This window comes from Phyllobates terribilis, unplaced genomic scaffold (assembly GCF_046119375.1).
Source record: "Phyllobates terribilis strain yellow unplaced genomic scaffold, ASM4611937v1 Scaffold_7__3_contigs__length_470593459, whole genome shotgun sequence".
Classification (NCBI taxonomy): Eukaryota; Metazoa; Chordata; class Amphibia; order Anura; family Dendrobatidae; genus Phyllobates; species Phyllobates terribilis.
In genome coordinates this window covers 137,111,894-137,128,047 of record NW_027362767.1, presented here as the reverse complement: position 1 = coordinate 137,128,047, position 16,154 = coordinate 137,111,894, and the positions used below count along the sequence as shown (strand labels likewise).

The window sequence follows — 16,154 nt, the reverse complement described above, 5'->3', positions numbered from 1 at the left end:
GGCTCAGCAGACAGTATCACACAGGATAGGATTAGATACAGAGCTCAACAGACAGTATCAGACAGGATAGGATTAGATACACAGCTCAGCAGACAGTATCACACAGGGTAGGATTAGATACACAGCTCAGCAGACTGTATCACACAGGATAGGATTAGATACAGAGCTCAACAGACAGTATCACACAGGATAGGATTAGATACACGGCTCAGCAGACAGTATCACACAGCATAGGATTAGATACACAGCTCAGCAGACAGTATCACACAGGATAGGATTAGATACAGAGCTCAACAGACAGTATCACACAGGATAGGATTAGATACACGGCTCAGCAGACAGTATCACACAGGATAGGATTAGATACAGAGCTCAACAGACAGTATCACACAGGATAGGATTAGATACACGGCTCAGCAGACAGTATCACACAGCATAGGATTAGATACACAGCTCAGCAGACAGTATCACACAGGATAGGATTAGATACACGGCTCAGCAGACAGTATCACACAGGATAGGATTAGATACACGGCTCAGCAGACAGTATCACACAGGATAGGATTAGATACACAGCTCAGCAGACAGTATCACACAGGATAGGATTAGATACACAGCTCAGCAGACAGTATCACACAGGATAGGATTAGATTCACGGCTCAGCAGACAGTATCACACAGGATAGGATTAGATACACAGCTCAGCAGACAGTATCACACAGGATAGGATTAGATTCACAGCTCAGCAGACAGTATCACACATTATAGGATCAGATACACGGCTCAGCAGACGGTATCACACAGGATAGGATTAGATACACAGCTCAGCAGACAGTATCACACAGGATAGGATTAGATACACGGCTCAGCAGACAGTATCACACAGGATAGGATTAGATACACAGCTCAACAGACAGTATCACACAGGATAGGATTAGATACACAGCTCAGCAGACAGTATCACACAGGATAGGATTAGATACACGGCTCAGCAGACGGTATCACACAGGATAGGATTAGATACACAGCTCAGCATTCAGTATCACACAGGATAGGATTAGATACACGGCTCAGCAGACAGTATCACACAGGATAGGATTAGATACACAGCTCAGCAGACAGTATCACACAGGACAGGATTAGATACACAGCTCAGCAGACAGTATCACACAGGAGAGGATTAGATACACAGCTCAGCAGACAGTATCACACAGGATAGGATTAGATACACAGCTGAGCCGAAAGTATAACACAGGATGGGATTAGATACACGGCTCAGCAGACAGTATCACACAGGATAGCATTAGATACAGTACAGACCAAAAGTTTGGACACACCTCATTTAAAGATTTTTCTGTATTTTCATGACTTTGAAAATTGTACATTCACACTGAAGGCATCAAAACTATGAATTAACACATGTGGAATTATAGACTTAACAAAAAAGTGTGAAACAACTGAAAATATGTCTTATATTCTAGGTTCTTCAAAGTAGCCACCTTTTGCTTTGATGACTGCTTTGCACACTCTTGGCATACTCTTGATGAGCTTGAAGAGGTAGTCACCGGAAATGGTCTTCCAACAATCTTGAAGGAGTTCCCAGAGATGCTTAGCACTTGTTGGCCCTTTTGCCTTCACTCTGCGGTCCAGCTCACCCCAAACCATCTCGATTGGGTTCAGGTCTGGTGACTGTGTAGGCCAGGTCATCTGGCGTAGCACCCCATCACTCTCCTTCTTGGTCAAATAGCCCTTACACAGCATGGAGGTGTGTTTGGAGTCATTGTCCTGTTGAAAAATAAATGATGGTCCAACTAAACGCAAACCGGATGGAATAGCATGCCGCTGCAAGATGCTGTGGTAGCCATGCTGGTTCAGTATGCCTTCAATTTTGAATAAATCCCCAACAGTGTCACCAGCAAAGCACCCCCACACCATCACACCTCCTCCTCCATGCTTCACGGTGGGAACCAGGCATGTAGAGTCCATCCGTTCACCTTTTCTGCGTCGCACAAAGACACGGTGGTTGGAACCAAAGATCTCAAATTTGGACTCATCAGACCAAAGCACAGATTTCCACTGGTCTAATGTCCATTCCTTGTGTTCTTTAGCCCAAACAAGTCTCTTCTGCTTGTTGCCTGTCCTTAGCAGTGGTTTCCTAGCAGCTATTCTACCATGAAGGCCTGCTGCACAAAGTCTCCTCTTAACAGTTGTTGTAGAGATGTGTCTGCTGCTAGAACTCTGTGTGGCACTGACCTGGTCTCTAATCTGAGCTGCTGTTAACCTGCGATTTCTGAGGCTGGTGACTCGGATAAACTTATCCTCAGAAGCTGAGGTGACTCTTGGTCTTCCTTTCCTGGAGCGGTCCTCATGTGAGCCAGTTTCTTTGTAGCGCTTGATGGTTTTTGCAACTTTACTTGGGGACACTTTCAAAGTTTTCCCAATTTTTCGGACTGACTGACCTTCATTTCTTAAAGTAAAGATGGCCACTCGTTTTTCTTTACTTAGCTGCTTTTTTCTTGCCATAATACAAATTCTAACAGTCTATTCAGTAGGACTATCAGCTGTGTATCCACCAGACTTCTGCAGAACACAACTGATGGTCCCAACCCCATTTATAAGGCAAGAAATTCCACTTATTAAACCTGACAGGGCACACCTGTGAAGTGAAAACCATTTCCGGTGACTACCTCTTGAAGCTCATCAAGAGAATGCCAAGAGTGTGCAAAGCAGTCATCAAAGCAAAAGGTGGCTACTTTGAAGAACCTAGAATATAAGACATATTTTCAGTTGTTTCACACTTTTTTGTTAAGTATATAATTCCACATGTGTTAATTCATAGTTTTGATGCCTCCAGTGTGAATGTACAATTTTCAAAGTCATGAAAATACAGAAAAATCTTTAAATGAGAAGGTGTGTCCAAACTTTTGGTCTGTACTGTACATGGCTCAGCAGACAGTATCACACAGGATAGTATTAGATACACAGCTCAGCAGACAGTATCACACAGGACTGGATTAGATACACAGCTCAGCAGACAGTATCACACAGGGCAGGATTAGATACACGGCTCATCAGTGGCTGGCTAGGAAAGAGTTACTATTCTGGGCAGGGATGGTGGGAGTAGTGACACACCTCCTGCTCAGGGATGATCACTAGGGCTGGTGGCTGGAGATGTGAGGATGTGTGCTGTGGAGAGGCCTCCAGTCCTTCTCTCTGGGGGTCCTCCTCTCTGGGGGTGAGTACTTTATACTTTTCTGTTCAGTAGATCATATTCACAGCTCCACACATGGTGGGAGTTGTAGTTGTATGACTGTAGTAATGATCATCTTATAATAAACTGCCGCACATGATATCAGTATAATGAGTGCGATCTGTGCTCATCACTTTCGCTGTGTATCTTCACATATTGTGTTTATGCCTCTGGTTCCTGTAGATATGTTTCCAACTCTTGGTCGTAGAGATATTAGCTGGCTGGTAATACTATGTAATATAGTTGTTGTGTCCTTTTGGGTCCAGTTCCTGAGGACTGAATTCTGCAGCGTACGCCAGGATCCTTGCAGAGCGCCATATAACCGCATCATGTTAGCACTTTTCACTTTTCCGATGCGCCGTCAGTCTCCTCGTCCCGCAGGTCACGCGCCGTCGGTCGCCTCGTCCCGCAGGTCACGCGCCGTCGGTCGCCTCGTCCCGCAGGTCACGCGCCGTCGGTCGCCTCGTCCCGCAGGTCACGCGCCGTTGGTCGCCTCGTCCCGCAGGTCACGCGCCGTCGGTCGCCTCGTCCCGCAGGTCACGCGCCGTCGGTCGCCTCGTCCCGCAGGTGACGCGCCGTCGGTCTCCTCGTCCCGCAGGTGACGCGCCGTCGGGTCTCCTCGTCCCGCAGGTGACGCGCCGTTGGGTCTCCTCGTCCCGCAGGTGACGCGCCGTCGGGTCTCCTCGTCCCGCAGGTGACGCGCCGTCGGGTCTCTTCGTCCCGCAGGTGACGCGCCGTCGGGTCTCCTCGTCCTGCAGGTGACGCGCCGTCGGGTCTCCTCGTCCCGCAGGTGACGCGCCGTCGGGTCTCCTCGTCCCGCAGGTGACGCGCCGTCGGGTCTCCTCGTCCCGCAGGTGACGCGCCGTCGGGTCTCCTCGTCCCGCAGGTGACGCGCCGTCGGGTCTCCTCGTCCCGCAGGTGACGCGCCGTCGGGTCTCCTCGTCCCGCAGGGCACGCGCCGTCGGGTCTCCTCGTCCCGCAGGTCACGTGCCGTTGGACTCCTCATCCCGCAGGTCATGTGACTTGGATGCAATTTTTGGCGCATTAGTCATTTTTTGCATTACATTTTCTGGATCTGACCTGCAGTTATAATGTGACTGTGCGATCTTATAGTTTACCAATTAATGCGGCACCGGTTCCGCTTATCTCCCCAAAGATCTTACAATGGCAGCTCCCCTCCTCTATGGACGGTTCTTCCTTTTTGTTCGATAGAACCTGTCACAATGACATTAATAAGATTCCACCCCCGGAGCTTCTCGCCATCCGCCGTCCTAGTAATGCGCGCATGGAGGTAATTGCTGGGTGTGAAGACTTATTTCTGCCTCTTCGCTTTGTCTCGTGTTTTGTGGGACGCGCCACCACAAAGTGTCACTCGACGTGACACACGTTTCCACATTACACTGGGAAGGATCCAAGAGATCCCAGATGTGGCCGGCTGTAACGTTACTCATCTCAGAGGGAGAAGATCATCACAACAGTTCCTTGGTAATGGTGGGGCTGTACTCTATGTAACCATGGAGATGGCAGTATTCAGGACCCCCGTGAGGCAGTGTAACCCTGTAGGCATAGCGTGACCCTGTAGACATAGCGCTGTGTATGGTCTCTTTACAGTCAGTGGTGTTATGGAGGTGGTGACAACTTTTACCTCAAATCTGCCTGACAAACAGGCATTTCGGGTTTTGGCTCACAGTCTCCTTGGGCCGTGTCACTTGCTGCTTTCTAGCAATTTATGTTGAATTCCTCTAAATGATTTCCTCAGGGATGAAGAGGTTAATCCGCAGGGGTGCAGCTGCGTCATTGCCGCATAGTACAAAACTCTTGGGTTTCACATATCAGGTGCTGAGAGCTTCAGATTCTTCTCACTTCTATTCAATTTGACCGAGACATCAAAAGGATCTCATGACTGATGATGTCACCAGCAGGGGGCAGAAGTGTGACAACTGCTCATGATGGCGGGGGATTTGATGGGTAGCTATGGGTCACGCTTCTTGAGACCGTGTCTAGAAGTTCTAAGATGTCTTATTTCCTGGATTCTGACTGATATTTTCCGTCTTTCTCAGTGAAAGTCCAAGTTCTGGATGAAGATAAAGGTTCCGGAATTTACAACCCGACAACACGCCGGTCACGTGATTTCATGTCCTCCCCTGGCGCCTGCGGAGCCCACAATAATGAATTCTTTGAGGTAAATGCTGTGAGTGAGTAGAACATGTGCGACTGACTGATCTCCAGGACTGAATGCCCATTGATCCAATTGCCGACTGCTGCAGACAATGCTGATTCTCATTCCGGAATAAACGATCCGATCACCTGTCGAGCGAGCGTTTTGCTTATGCGTTGGGTGATCAACTGCATGTTTCCATCAGCCAATATATTATCTGCCAAAAAGGGCCCTATTGGGATTCCAGGGAGGCTCTAGACCTGTCCTCATCTAGCGAGGCCAGGAAGTCCCCATAAGTAGTGCTGGCTGGAGAGCCTCCCATTACACCCCAAGACAAGTGTGGGCCAAAAGAATCCCCAGGACTAGAGTTGGTTAAGAAGATCCTCATGAATAGGGTAGGCCCAAGGAACCCCAATGATGAGGGGCACAGGACCCAGTCCAGCGGCCAGATTGCTAATTTGTGGCCACTGGCTGATAACTTGCGAGCTCCCGTGGCTTTTCTTGGTGCGATTCTTACATGTGCGTCATGGCACGGTGATGAACTCATGCCAGGTCAGTTAATCAAGAGGAGCCAAGAAGGCCATCAGGTAAGAGGTGGTTCACAGGGCTCCCGTCAGCGACCGCAGGTCAGTCATGTGGCCCGTGGACCGGGTCCTGCAAATCAATTTGCCCCAACTCTGGTCCTCATTAACAAGGGGCAATCAAAAGATCCCCAATAACTGTGGGTAGCCGGCAGGCCCCAAATCACTGGGGGGCAGCCCGTGTTTTCTTTAGGAGATCTCCCCATTTTCTGACATTTCTGGAAGAGGTTTACATGTCAGACTGTCAAATCTGAAGTGCAGCACCCCTCATAGAGTGACATTGCTGTCCTGGTGGCCACCACACATTTTGGATTCCTCCTCGCAGTAGCCACCCCTCAGTAGAAAGGTTTGTTACGGACTATAGAGAGGAAGCAAATCTCTGTACACATCCGCTGATCCCTCCCTATATCGCACCGCTTCACTTCTAGTTTTTTTTTTTTCCATGGCCAGAGTCTAACATCCTGGAAAACAATCAGTGATTACAGGTAGATAAGCGGCACACCCCATCCCCATCTCTGCAGAGAGGATCGGTGATGGCTCCTGTCTGCAATCCAAGACTCTGGGCCAAAAAACTCAAGGAGGCATGAAAGTATTTACAGAGAACAGACGAGGGGAAAGAGAAGCTGCATTAGTATGTGACAAAGGGGTGCTAACCGGAGGCGGACATTGTTATGGCTGCAGGTTGGGAGACGGTGGTAATTACATAACATATAGTCATACTGGAGAAATCTGCACACCACTATTGAAGAGAGTCCTAACATAACCCCTCCGAGAGGTCTCCAGAAGGTTAAGACCTGTCCACTGGAAGTCTCCCCGATTCCAGAAGAGTTGGGGAGCATGATCTTACACAAGTAATGACATACACACAAGGATGTTGGAGAACTAACAGTCTTAGCAGGCCATCAACTAAACCAGGATACCTGAGACTGGCCAACAATCTATAGAAGTATATGGAGGTCTCCCGATTCTCCCCTGAAGACATATGTCAAGGGCAAGAAGGAAACAAAATGATCGACCCATAAGGGTCAGATAGAATCAAATATCCTTTTCTCCAATAAAAACACATGCATCTCCAGCAGATGGTATCACACAGGACAGAATTGGATACAGTTGCTCAACAAACAGTATAACATGATAGGATTAAATTTTTGACTCAGAAGACAGTATCATGTTAGGATTAGGTGCAGCAACTCCGTATACAGAATCACACATGATAGGATTAGGTGCAGTAGCTCATCATACAGTATCACACATGGATATGATTAGATACCCGGCTTAGAAGACAGTAACATGTGTAAATAGAATTAGATACACAGCTTAGCATAGGAGTATCACACGTGCTAGGATTAGATACACAGCTGACTGAGGTAGAACTTTGCTATTAATATATTATTACTAATATTTGGCATTTTTCTTTTAGAGAGAGAAGATGCGGAGGATTTAGTTATGTTTCTCCAAAATGGGCGATTGCTGTTTCTTCTCCTCTTCCTCTTTGGAGCCATTGGGTTGTGTGAGTCGATATGTGAAATCACTCTGGGTGGGAAACATGTCAACTGCAAAGGAGAAAAGCTGGACTATATCCCTCAGAACTTGTCAGAGGATCTGGAATATCTGGACTTTTCCTATAATAAAATCACCCACCTGGTCCCGGGCATCTTGTCGCGTTACCCGTACTTGCATACATTAAACCTTAGCTACAATAATATTTCCAAGGTAGAAAATGGGTCATTTGAAGACAACCTCCTTCTGAGGAACCTGAGTCTATTCAATAACTCCCTCATGGAGATCCCAGCCTCATCCTTGGAGTCTCTGAACAGACTGCAGATCCTTGATATGTCCAATAACTTCTACAGGCTCACAACACTGAGCGGAGAGTTTTCCATGTTGGAGAATTTACAAGAATTATCTATCGGAGGTCCTTTGGTTTCTCACATTCTAAGAGATGACTTTCGAGTCCTTCAGAATATCAGTCTCCAGAAGGTTTCTTTGAAAACCAAATCAAGTTTGGAATATTATGAGCCAGGGGCTTTCTCTGAGCTGAACACTGAAGTCTTGTGGCTAGACATCGCCCTGGATGGTAATGCATCTTTACTACCCTATATGTTAATGGACTTGACAAAGAAAAACTTGACCACTCTCCGTTTCCGAAACTTATTTGAGTTTTCTTATTATGTAGGTGTCTTGGATATATTCTCCTTCTTGCCCACCATTGGTCTAAGAGATCTGGTCTTCTATAGAGGAAAATTTAACGAGAATCTTCTCCATCAGGTCCTGCGGAATGTCCAGAATTCTAACATCAAAAACCTTCTTCTGCTCTCTATAGATTTTGCACGTTCCTTGAACGCTAACAAGTCGGATGTAGCGATTAATAACTTGGCTCTGCAGAATTTGATCATACAGGATGTCACTAACCCTGACATTCTGAGATTTGACTGGACCTTCACTTGGTTCAGCCAAGTCACCCACCTGAGCATCATAAATGTCAACTTCAACTTTGTTCCCTGTGACGCTTGGGGTCAAATGGCTAGTGTCATCATGCTAAATATATCAGGAAACCGGTTATTCGCCAGATATCTGTACAACTCATTGTGTCCACTGACTATACTACCAAAAATTCAGACATTCAACATTAGTAATAATCAAATACATAGTCTGAAGACCATTTCACAATTGACTGCCAACTGGCCAAAGCTCACCCAGTTGGATATGGCGGATAATTTCATCGGGAGCCTCAACGAGTCTTGTGAGTGGCAAAATAACATCAAAACCCTAATCTTATTAAACAATCTACTCACAGTGGATGTGTTTCGGTGCCTACCTATAACTCTAGAATATCTCGACATGTCGAATTCCCAATTGGATCGTTTGGATATTAAATATTTTCTCAAAGCTACCAACCTAACAGAGCTTATTCTACGAAATAATAAAATCAAGTTTATACCAACAGGCTGGTACAGCCCTAATCTCCAGGTCCTGGCACTCGAAGGGAACTCTTTCGGAGTCATCGATCAAGGGTCTTTCCAAAATTTGCAACAATTGAGAAGTTTGACTGCCGGGAACAATCCTTATCATTGTACATGTGATCTCCATGCTTTCATCACAGAGACTCTGAATGAGGGGTCTTTGACTCTCTCTGACTGGCCAGAAAACTACTACTGCTATCATCCTCAAAACCTGTTAGATACCAAGATTGAATATTTTAGTCCAGGGAAACTACAGTGTGATGTCCGCTTGGTGGTGGCCGTCTCTGTCTCTGCGACGGCTTTCGTAGTCATCATCTGCATGTTGCTTTGCTATAGGTTTGATGTCCCCTGGTATTTGAGAGCGACATGTCAAATAATTCAGTCCAAATACCGGTCCAAGAAAGATCAGGAGACCAGAGAATATGCCTATCATGCCTTCATATCATATAGCTACTCGGATGCAGATTGGGTAAGAGGAGTATTACTGCCTCGTCTAGAGAACTCCAACCCTCCGTACAGAGTTTGCATTCACGAACGAGACTTTCTTCCTGGGAGATGGATCATTGACAACATCATCGAAAACATCGAGAACAGCCGCAAGATCATCTTCATTTTGTCTCATAACTTCGTCAACAGTGAATGGTGTAACTACGAACTCTACTTTGCTCACCAGAGGGCCATTGGCCATGCCTTTGAAGATGTCATACTCGTGGTCAAGGAGAACGTCAGTATGGAGGACCTACCAAAAAGGTTCTGCAGGCTGAGAAAAATGCTTAGCACTAAAACTTATCTTGAGTGGCCCTTGGAGGAGAACCGACAGCCGTTTTTCTGGGTCCAACTTAAGAGCATCCTGGGTAAAAGCAGCCAAAGTATTTCAGGACAAGAAAATATTTCATTGGTAACTGAAACAGTTACCGTGGTAGTAGACGGTAGTTCGGAAGAATCTCTAACTATGACACCAAAATGTAATCTCAACCTGCCTGGTAGTTGAAGACACGTGATTGATCACGGTGGGATTTTAACCATCGGAGTCCACTTTTAAACATCACTTAATTCTGCATTAAACCTCATTCCTGTTACAGAATTACATCACCATTCATGCTTCAGAGCAGCATTCACAATACTGTAGGTTTCCTCAGATCTTACAGTTGTCCTCTGCAGATTCATACATGTTATAACTAAAATAATGTAAAGCATCAGATCGCAGTGCAGATATATAGACTAGTGCTATGTTGCAGAATTGTGAATTTAGCTCTGGATGTGACTGGAGTATAGGACATGGTGTAAAGCAATAATTTCACTTATGATGGTGATAGTTGAGCTGTGATTTTATGGGGCTTTTTTCCTACCTTTTGTATAATGTATTTACTGTAAATTAACCTTTTTAGTTAGCGCACAATAAGCCCGTGAGTGTATTATCAGTGGCATGCCTGCAGCTTTACAGGAGTGGATCTCTCCTACTTACTATGGGTTTTTTTCAGGAAAATCTGATTAATAATGCAAACTGAGGACTAAAATGATGTCAGAACTGCCAAAATAGCAGCATGTCTGACAGTTTTTTTTGCTAAAGGTACACTGCTTATCTACAGACTTGTTTCTAGAGACATGTCTTGGTTCTTTTAAGTTTTTATTTTAAGGCAGATGTGTCGACGGCAGAAAATGAGCCGTATTAATCAGATTTTTCTAAAATGAAATGAAATAGGGAAACCTCACAGGTCAGAAGCTGACTGGTGATCGGTCCAATTTAAACCTATATTTTACTTTTCTGGAAGGAAGCATCATCTATGGCCGTCCTGCGAGACACCAGGTTGAAGCTGCTGCCAGCGGCATCATCATACTGTATATAAACATTTTATAATTAATGCAGATTTTATATTTTTCCTTAATATGAAGGAAGCATCTGAAAATGGCCTATAGAGGTCATACATTGTTCTGCATTTCCCCATAAAAAAAATCCAGTTTTGGATATAGCATTTTTTTTTCCTGGTATTTTTTACACAAAATACATAAAGCAACATGTGAAAACATTTGTAAAACAAAAAAGAAGCTAGAAAAGAAACGTATATTTTTTGTAGGGCGTTTAATGTGCAGTATTACTGAGCCGTGATATGAAGGACACATTTTCCTGCATTGTTCATGATGTATATATATATTATCTGTTAGATCTTTGTAATTATATTTATCTTTTATAGATAACCAGTAAAATCCTCATCACCACGCCTCGTCTTCTCCTTGCATTTCATACACAATTTTCAATTACTTAATTTTTTGGACTTCTTAGACCTGCGGAATAGGTTAGACAGCTCTTTAGATTTTATTAACCAGGTCTTGCGACTGATTACTTGGCTCGTTCTGCATAGTCAATTAGTTAGGTCTTCAGATTTGATTAACCAGGTCTTTCTTAATTAGCAGACTCTGCCTTGTATGATCATTTAGCCGGGTCTGTCTTGTACAATACAGTAGCCGTGTCTGCCCGGTACGACCAGAGTAGCCGTGTCTGCCCGGTACGACCAGAGTAGCCGTGTCTGCCCGGTACGACCAGAGTAGCCGTGTCTGCCCGGTACGACCAGAGTAGCCGGGCCTGCCTTGAAAGATAAGAGTAGCGGGACTGCCACTAGTGCCACCTATTGCAGGTAAGTCAATATCGACCCTTTAATGAATTTGCAGACAGTGTTTCGGGGTGCTGCCCCCCGTAAGACTGGGATCTAAAGGGTAACGTTTCTCCTTCTGGAGAGTGACTAGCCAGGTCTGGCATGTCAGTTGTAAGGAACGCCATGCATGCTCCTCTGGGAATTTAATTTCCCAGAGGAGCATGCATGGCCTATAAGTCTCATTACTCTGACTTGCCAAGCCTGGCTTGTCATTCTCCACAAGGAGAAATGTTACCCCTTACCTTTTAGGCAAAGAAGTGTGGACTTGCATGTGCCCTTCTGATGCTGGCCGGCCAGTTTCAGTGCCTCTGCGCTCCTCCGATACTGCAGGGGTATAACGGCCTATGCTAGTAGCACCAGAGGGGGCGCAGTGTGTGCCAGCCATGCCTTCAGCCCAACCAGTCAGTCATCAGGATCGCACTACCCCCCCCCCCCCCCAGCGAGAAGGAGGGCGCTCCTGCATAAAGAATATGAGTATACTTCTTTAACCAGGCATGTGACTGGCCAGGTGTTCTATACAGGAGGGATTAGTGGGGTCTGCAGGTACACACGTGCTTTGATTTATAGTTGTATAACCACAGAGGAACAATAGGCTGCAGACTACAGACATAGAGGACACAAGCAGACTGTCAAGTATGGGTGGTAGGTCAGGGATCACGGTGTACCCCCTCCATGCCCAGTCTACATGCCAATACCAGCCCCAATAAGGGCTCGTTTGGACAATGTCAATGGATTAAACTGATGCTGGAGCAGGATGTGATCGTGTCCTGTCACCCAGATATAGAATCTGGGGATCCGGTTTCAGTTGCCTCCATCATTGGTCGTGCTGAGAAGTTCTATCCATAACTATTGATTGGAGTTACAGACTCGCTTCCTCTATTTATTTAGTTGACTGGTTAAATAAAAGAAAAAAAATGCCTGAGTCAGAGAGCGAGCGGCCTCCTGGAAGGAGATGGGGTGAGGAATTCAGGAAGTGATGTGAAGCCGCGGATATGGAGGACGCAGCCTGAAGGCCCCGTCACACTTAGCGACGCTACAGCGATCCCGACAACGATACGACCTGTCAGGGATCGTTGCTGCGTCGCTATGTGGTCGCTGGTGAGCTGTCAAACAGGCAGGCTCACCAACCATCAGGGGAGCAGCGACATCGTGGAAAGAATCTTTCCATGATGTCCTGCTCCTGGTTACCAGCCTGATGAAGCAGGAGCAGGCTGGTAACCATGATAAACATCGGGTTACTAGGGGCACACGCGCACCTAGTAACCCGCTGTTTATCATGGTTACCACTCTGCTATGGTGAGCAGGTTACCGCTCACCGTAGCTGAGTGGTAACCATGATAAACAGCGGGTTACTAAGTGTGCGCGTGCCCCTAGTAACCCAATGTTTATCATGGTTACCAGCCTGATCGCTCCTCCCGCTGGTCACACACAGCGATGTGTGCTGACCAGCGGGAGAGCAACGACCAAAAAATGGTCCAGGACACTTTGCTGCGATCAGCGACCTCACAGCAGGGGCCTGATCGCTGCGAAGTGTCACACATAGCGACATCGCTGGTGAGGTCGCTGTTGCGTCACCAAAACCGTGACACAGCAGCGATCTCGCTAGCTATCTCACTATGTGAGACGGGGGCTTAAGATCCATCAGTTAATGGGATGTTTTTCCCGTTCTTTCTCAGCACCTCACTGTTCCTTGGCAGAAGCTTTCTGAGTTCCCTGAGGAGAAGCTTTCATTTTCCGTTCCACCACCCCAAAGGCAAACAACCTAATCTGCTCGGTCTACGTAATACATCGGTAATAGAAGGTGACCACCATGAGCGAGCGGGAAATACTGACTGATGGCGCAACGTGCAGAAGAGATTGTCGCTGACACTGAGATACACCAGACGAGGAACAGGGGGTTAGTGCCAAAGTATCATACTAGTGCTGCGTACCCCCAGTGTCTTTATCCTGTACCCTGAGTGTCAGTGTCATTATCCCGTACGCAGAGTGTCATTACCCTGTACCCCAGTGTCGGCGTCTTTATCCCGTACCCCCACATAATTTTTTTGACCCACCCACACTTTTCGGATTTCTGCAGACCCTTCTTTTAATTAACCTCTTAGTTCCCTTTCAGAGTTTGTAAACATGGGGAGAACCTACAACCTCACGGTGATGTTATTCCTGGTCACATTCCACCCCAGGACCCCCGTGATACCCCCACCACCTACCCACTGCGTTATGTCTGATGTTACATTGATCCCAGTAGTTATCTGCGGGCTGACCGGCTCCTTATTGTGATATAGATGATGTCTAGCACAGGCAGATTTACATATATTAGCATAATTAGGAGGGGCCATACAACAGGTAGAACTGGTAGACGTTGTCGTTGATCGGTGACTCAGGACATTTTCTTACCATATTTGCAATCTCTGCCCCTATTTTTTTTGAGACCTCAGATATGGCTGTCATGGTAGTTCTGAGCTATGATCGCGATGTCACCGGACCGAGCCCAGAGCCCCAAACGTTGCTTCCAGCACTTGTCCTAACCTTACACAATACATATCAAACATATCTGCCTTGTATCAGAGGGCGGCATTCACTGCTGGGGGGTAAAACAAAAGAGGAGCGAACGCCAGTCCAATACGGACGTCAATCGTAAGTGATTTCTGCCCGGAGTGATGCACAAATGACCCAATCAGATCACAACTGTGGAGGATGTCTCTGCCATCTAGTGCTCACCTATGGTAGTGCAGGCCGTTCATCCATAAAGAGGGATGTTTATAATAGTCTACACATTCTCTATAAATATAATTTTATATCTATCATTCTGGGAAATCTGGGTGAAAGCCATCATCGCCGCTCTCACAGGGGCTGTTACTAAATGTCCATACGTTTTCATCACTAGGCCAATATTCACCCCCCAGCCTGTTTTCACCTTCCTGACCAGGCCACATTTTTCAATTCTGACAAGTGCCACTTAATGAGGTAATATCTCCTGAATGCTTTTATATATTCCAATGATTATGAGACTTTTTTTCCCGTGACACATTGATAGTAGTAAATTTACGTCAATATAATTTTCATTTTTTTATGAAAATAACAAAAGTTTGACAAAAATTTTGAAAAATTTGCAATTTTTGAACATAGAATTTTTATGACTTCAAAACAAATAGTCACACCACACAAAATAATTAATAGATAAAGCAGACATGTGGGAAATGTTATCTCAGCATCATGTTTGAAACCTTTTTCTTTTGTTAGGAAGTTAGAAGGGTTAAAAAATTAACAGTAATTTTTCATTATTCAAACGAAATTTGAAAATACTATTTTTTTTTTTAGGGACCACTTCACTTTTGAAGTGACTTTGAGTGTCCTATATGTGAAAAAGAACATATAAGACTACAATATCAAAACTGCATCCGTCACTGTTCAAAACCGCATTCAGGAAGGTTGAAAAAATATTTTTTTTACACAAAAAATGTTGCTTTAACCCCAGATTTTTCATTTTCACAAGGGTAACAGGAGAAATTGCACAACAAATTGGGTGGTCTATTTTCTCCTGAGTGCACCAATGCCCCATGTGGGGGGGAACTACTGTTTGGGCGCACGGACAGGAGCGCTAATTGACTTTTCAAATGCAGATTTGGCCAGAATAGACTGCGGACACCATGTCGCAGTTGAAGAGCTGCTATGGTGCCAAAGCAGAAGAAAACCCCCACATGTGACCTCATTTTCAAAACTACACCCCTCAAGGAATTTGTATAGGTGTGTGGTAACAACCTGGAACCCACAGGGGCTTCCCAGAATTTTAAAACATTGGACTGTAAAAATGCAAAATTCATTTTTTTCCACAAAAATATTGGTTTAGCCCCCAAAATTTTTCATGTTCAAAAAGGGTAACCGGAGAAAATGGACTGCACAATTTGTTGTCCATTATCTGAGTGCAACAATTCCCAATATGTGGTTAGAATTAGTTTAGGCGAACGGCAGGACTCAAAAGGGAAGGAGCGCTATTTGACTTTTCGAGAGCAGATTTTGCTGGAATTAACTGCGAATACCTTGTCGTGTTTGAAGAGCCCCAAAATTGCCAAAGCAGCAGAAACTTCCCACAAGTGACCTCATTTTGGAAACTACACCCCTCAAGAAATTATCTAGATGTTTTGTGAACATTTTGAACCATTGGTGCTTTACAGAATTTTACAATGTTGTACCATAAAAATGAAAACGTTTTTTGCGCAAAAATGTTGCTTTAACCCTACATTTTTCATATTTACAAGGGTAACAGGAGAAAATGGACCGTCCAATTTGTAGTGCAATTTCTTCTGAGTCGTCTATGCCCCATATGTGGGGGAAAACTACTGTTTGGGCACATGGCAAGGCTTGGGAGGGAAGGATCACTATTTGACTTCTTTAGCGCAGATTTGGCAGGAATAGACTGCAGGCACCATGTCACATTTGAAGAGCGGCTATGGTGACAATACAGCAGACACCTCACACACGTGACCCCAGTTTGGAATCTACAACTCTTGAGGAATTCATCTAGGGTTATAGTGAGAATTTTAAACCCACAAAT

At 45.4% G+C, this 16,154-nt stretch overlaps 1 protein-coding gene across 1 annotated transcript; it reads left to right on the top strand.

Annotated features, from left to right (window-relative positions):
• Positions 1-3,113: 3,113 nt before the first annotated feature.
• Positions 3,114-11,187, top strand: LOC141153947 (toll-like receptor 2). The gene is made up of 3 exons (XM_073639256.1): positions 3,114-3,234; positions 5,310-5,431; positions 7,409-11,187. Exon 3 carries the CDS (start codon positions 7,435-7,437, stop codon positions 9,940-9,942), a length of 2,508 nt encoding a protein of 835 aa, XP_073495357.1. The 5' UTR covers positions 3,114-3,234; positions 5,310-5,431; positions 7,409-7,434; the 3' UTR covers positions 9,943-11,187.
• The last annotated feature ends 4,967 nt before the right edge of the window (positions 11,188-16,154 follow it).

Coding starts and splice junctions, on each gene's coding strand:
- LOC141153947 (XM_073639256.1), top strand. CDS start 7,435: ATGTTTCTCCAAAATGGGCGATTGCTGTTTCTTCTCCTCTTCCTCTTT.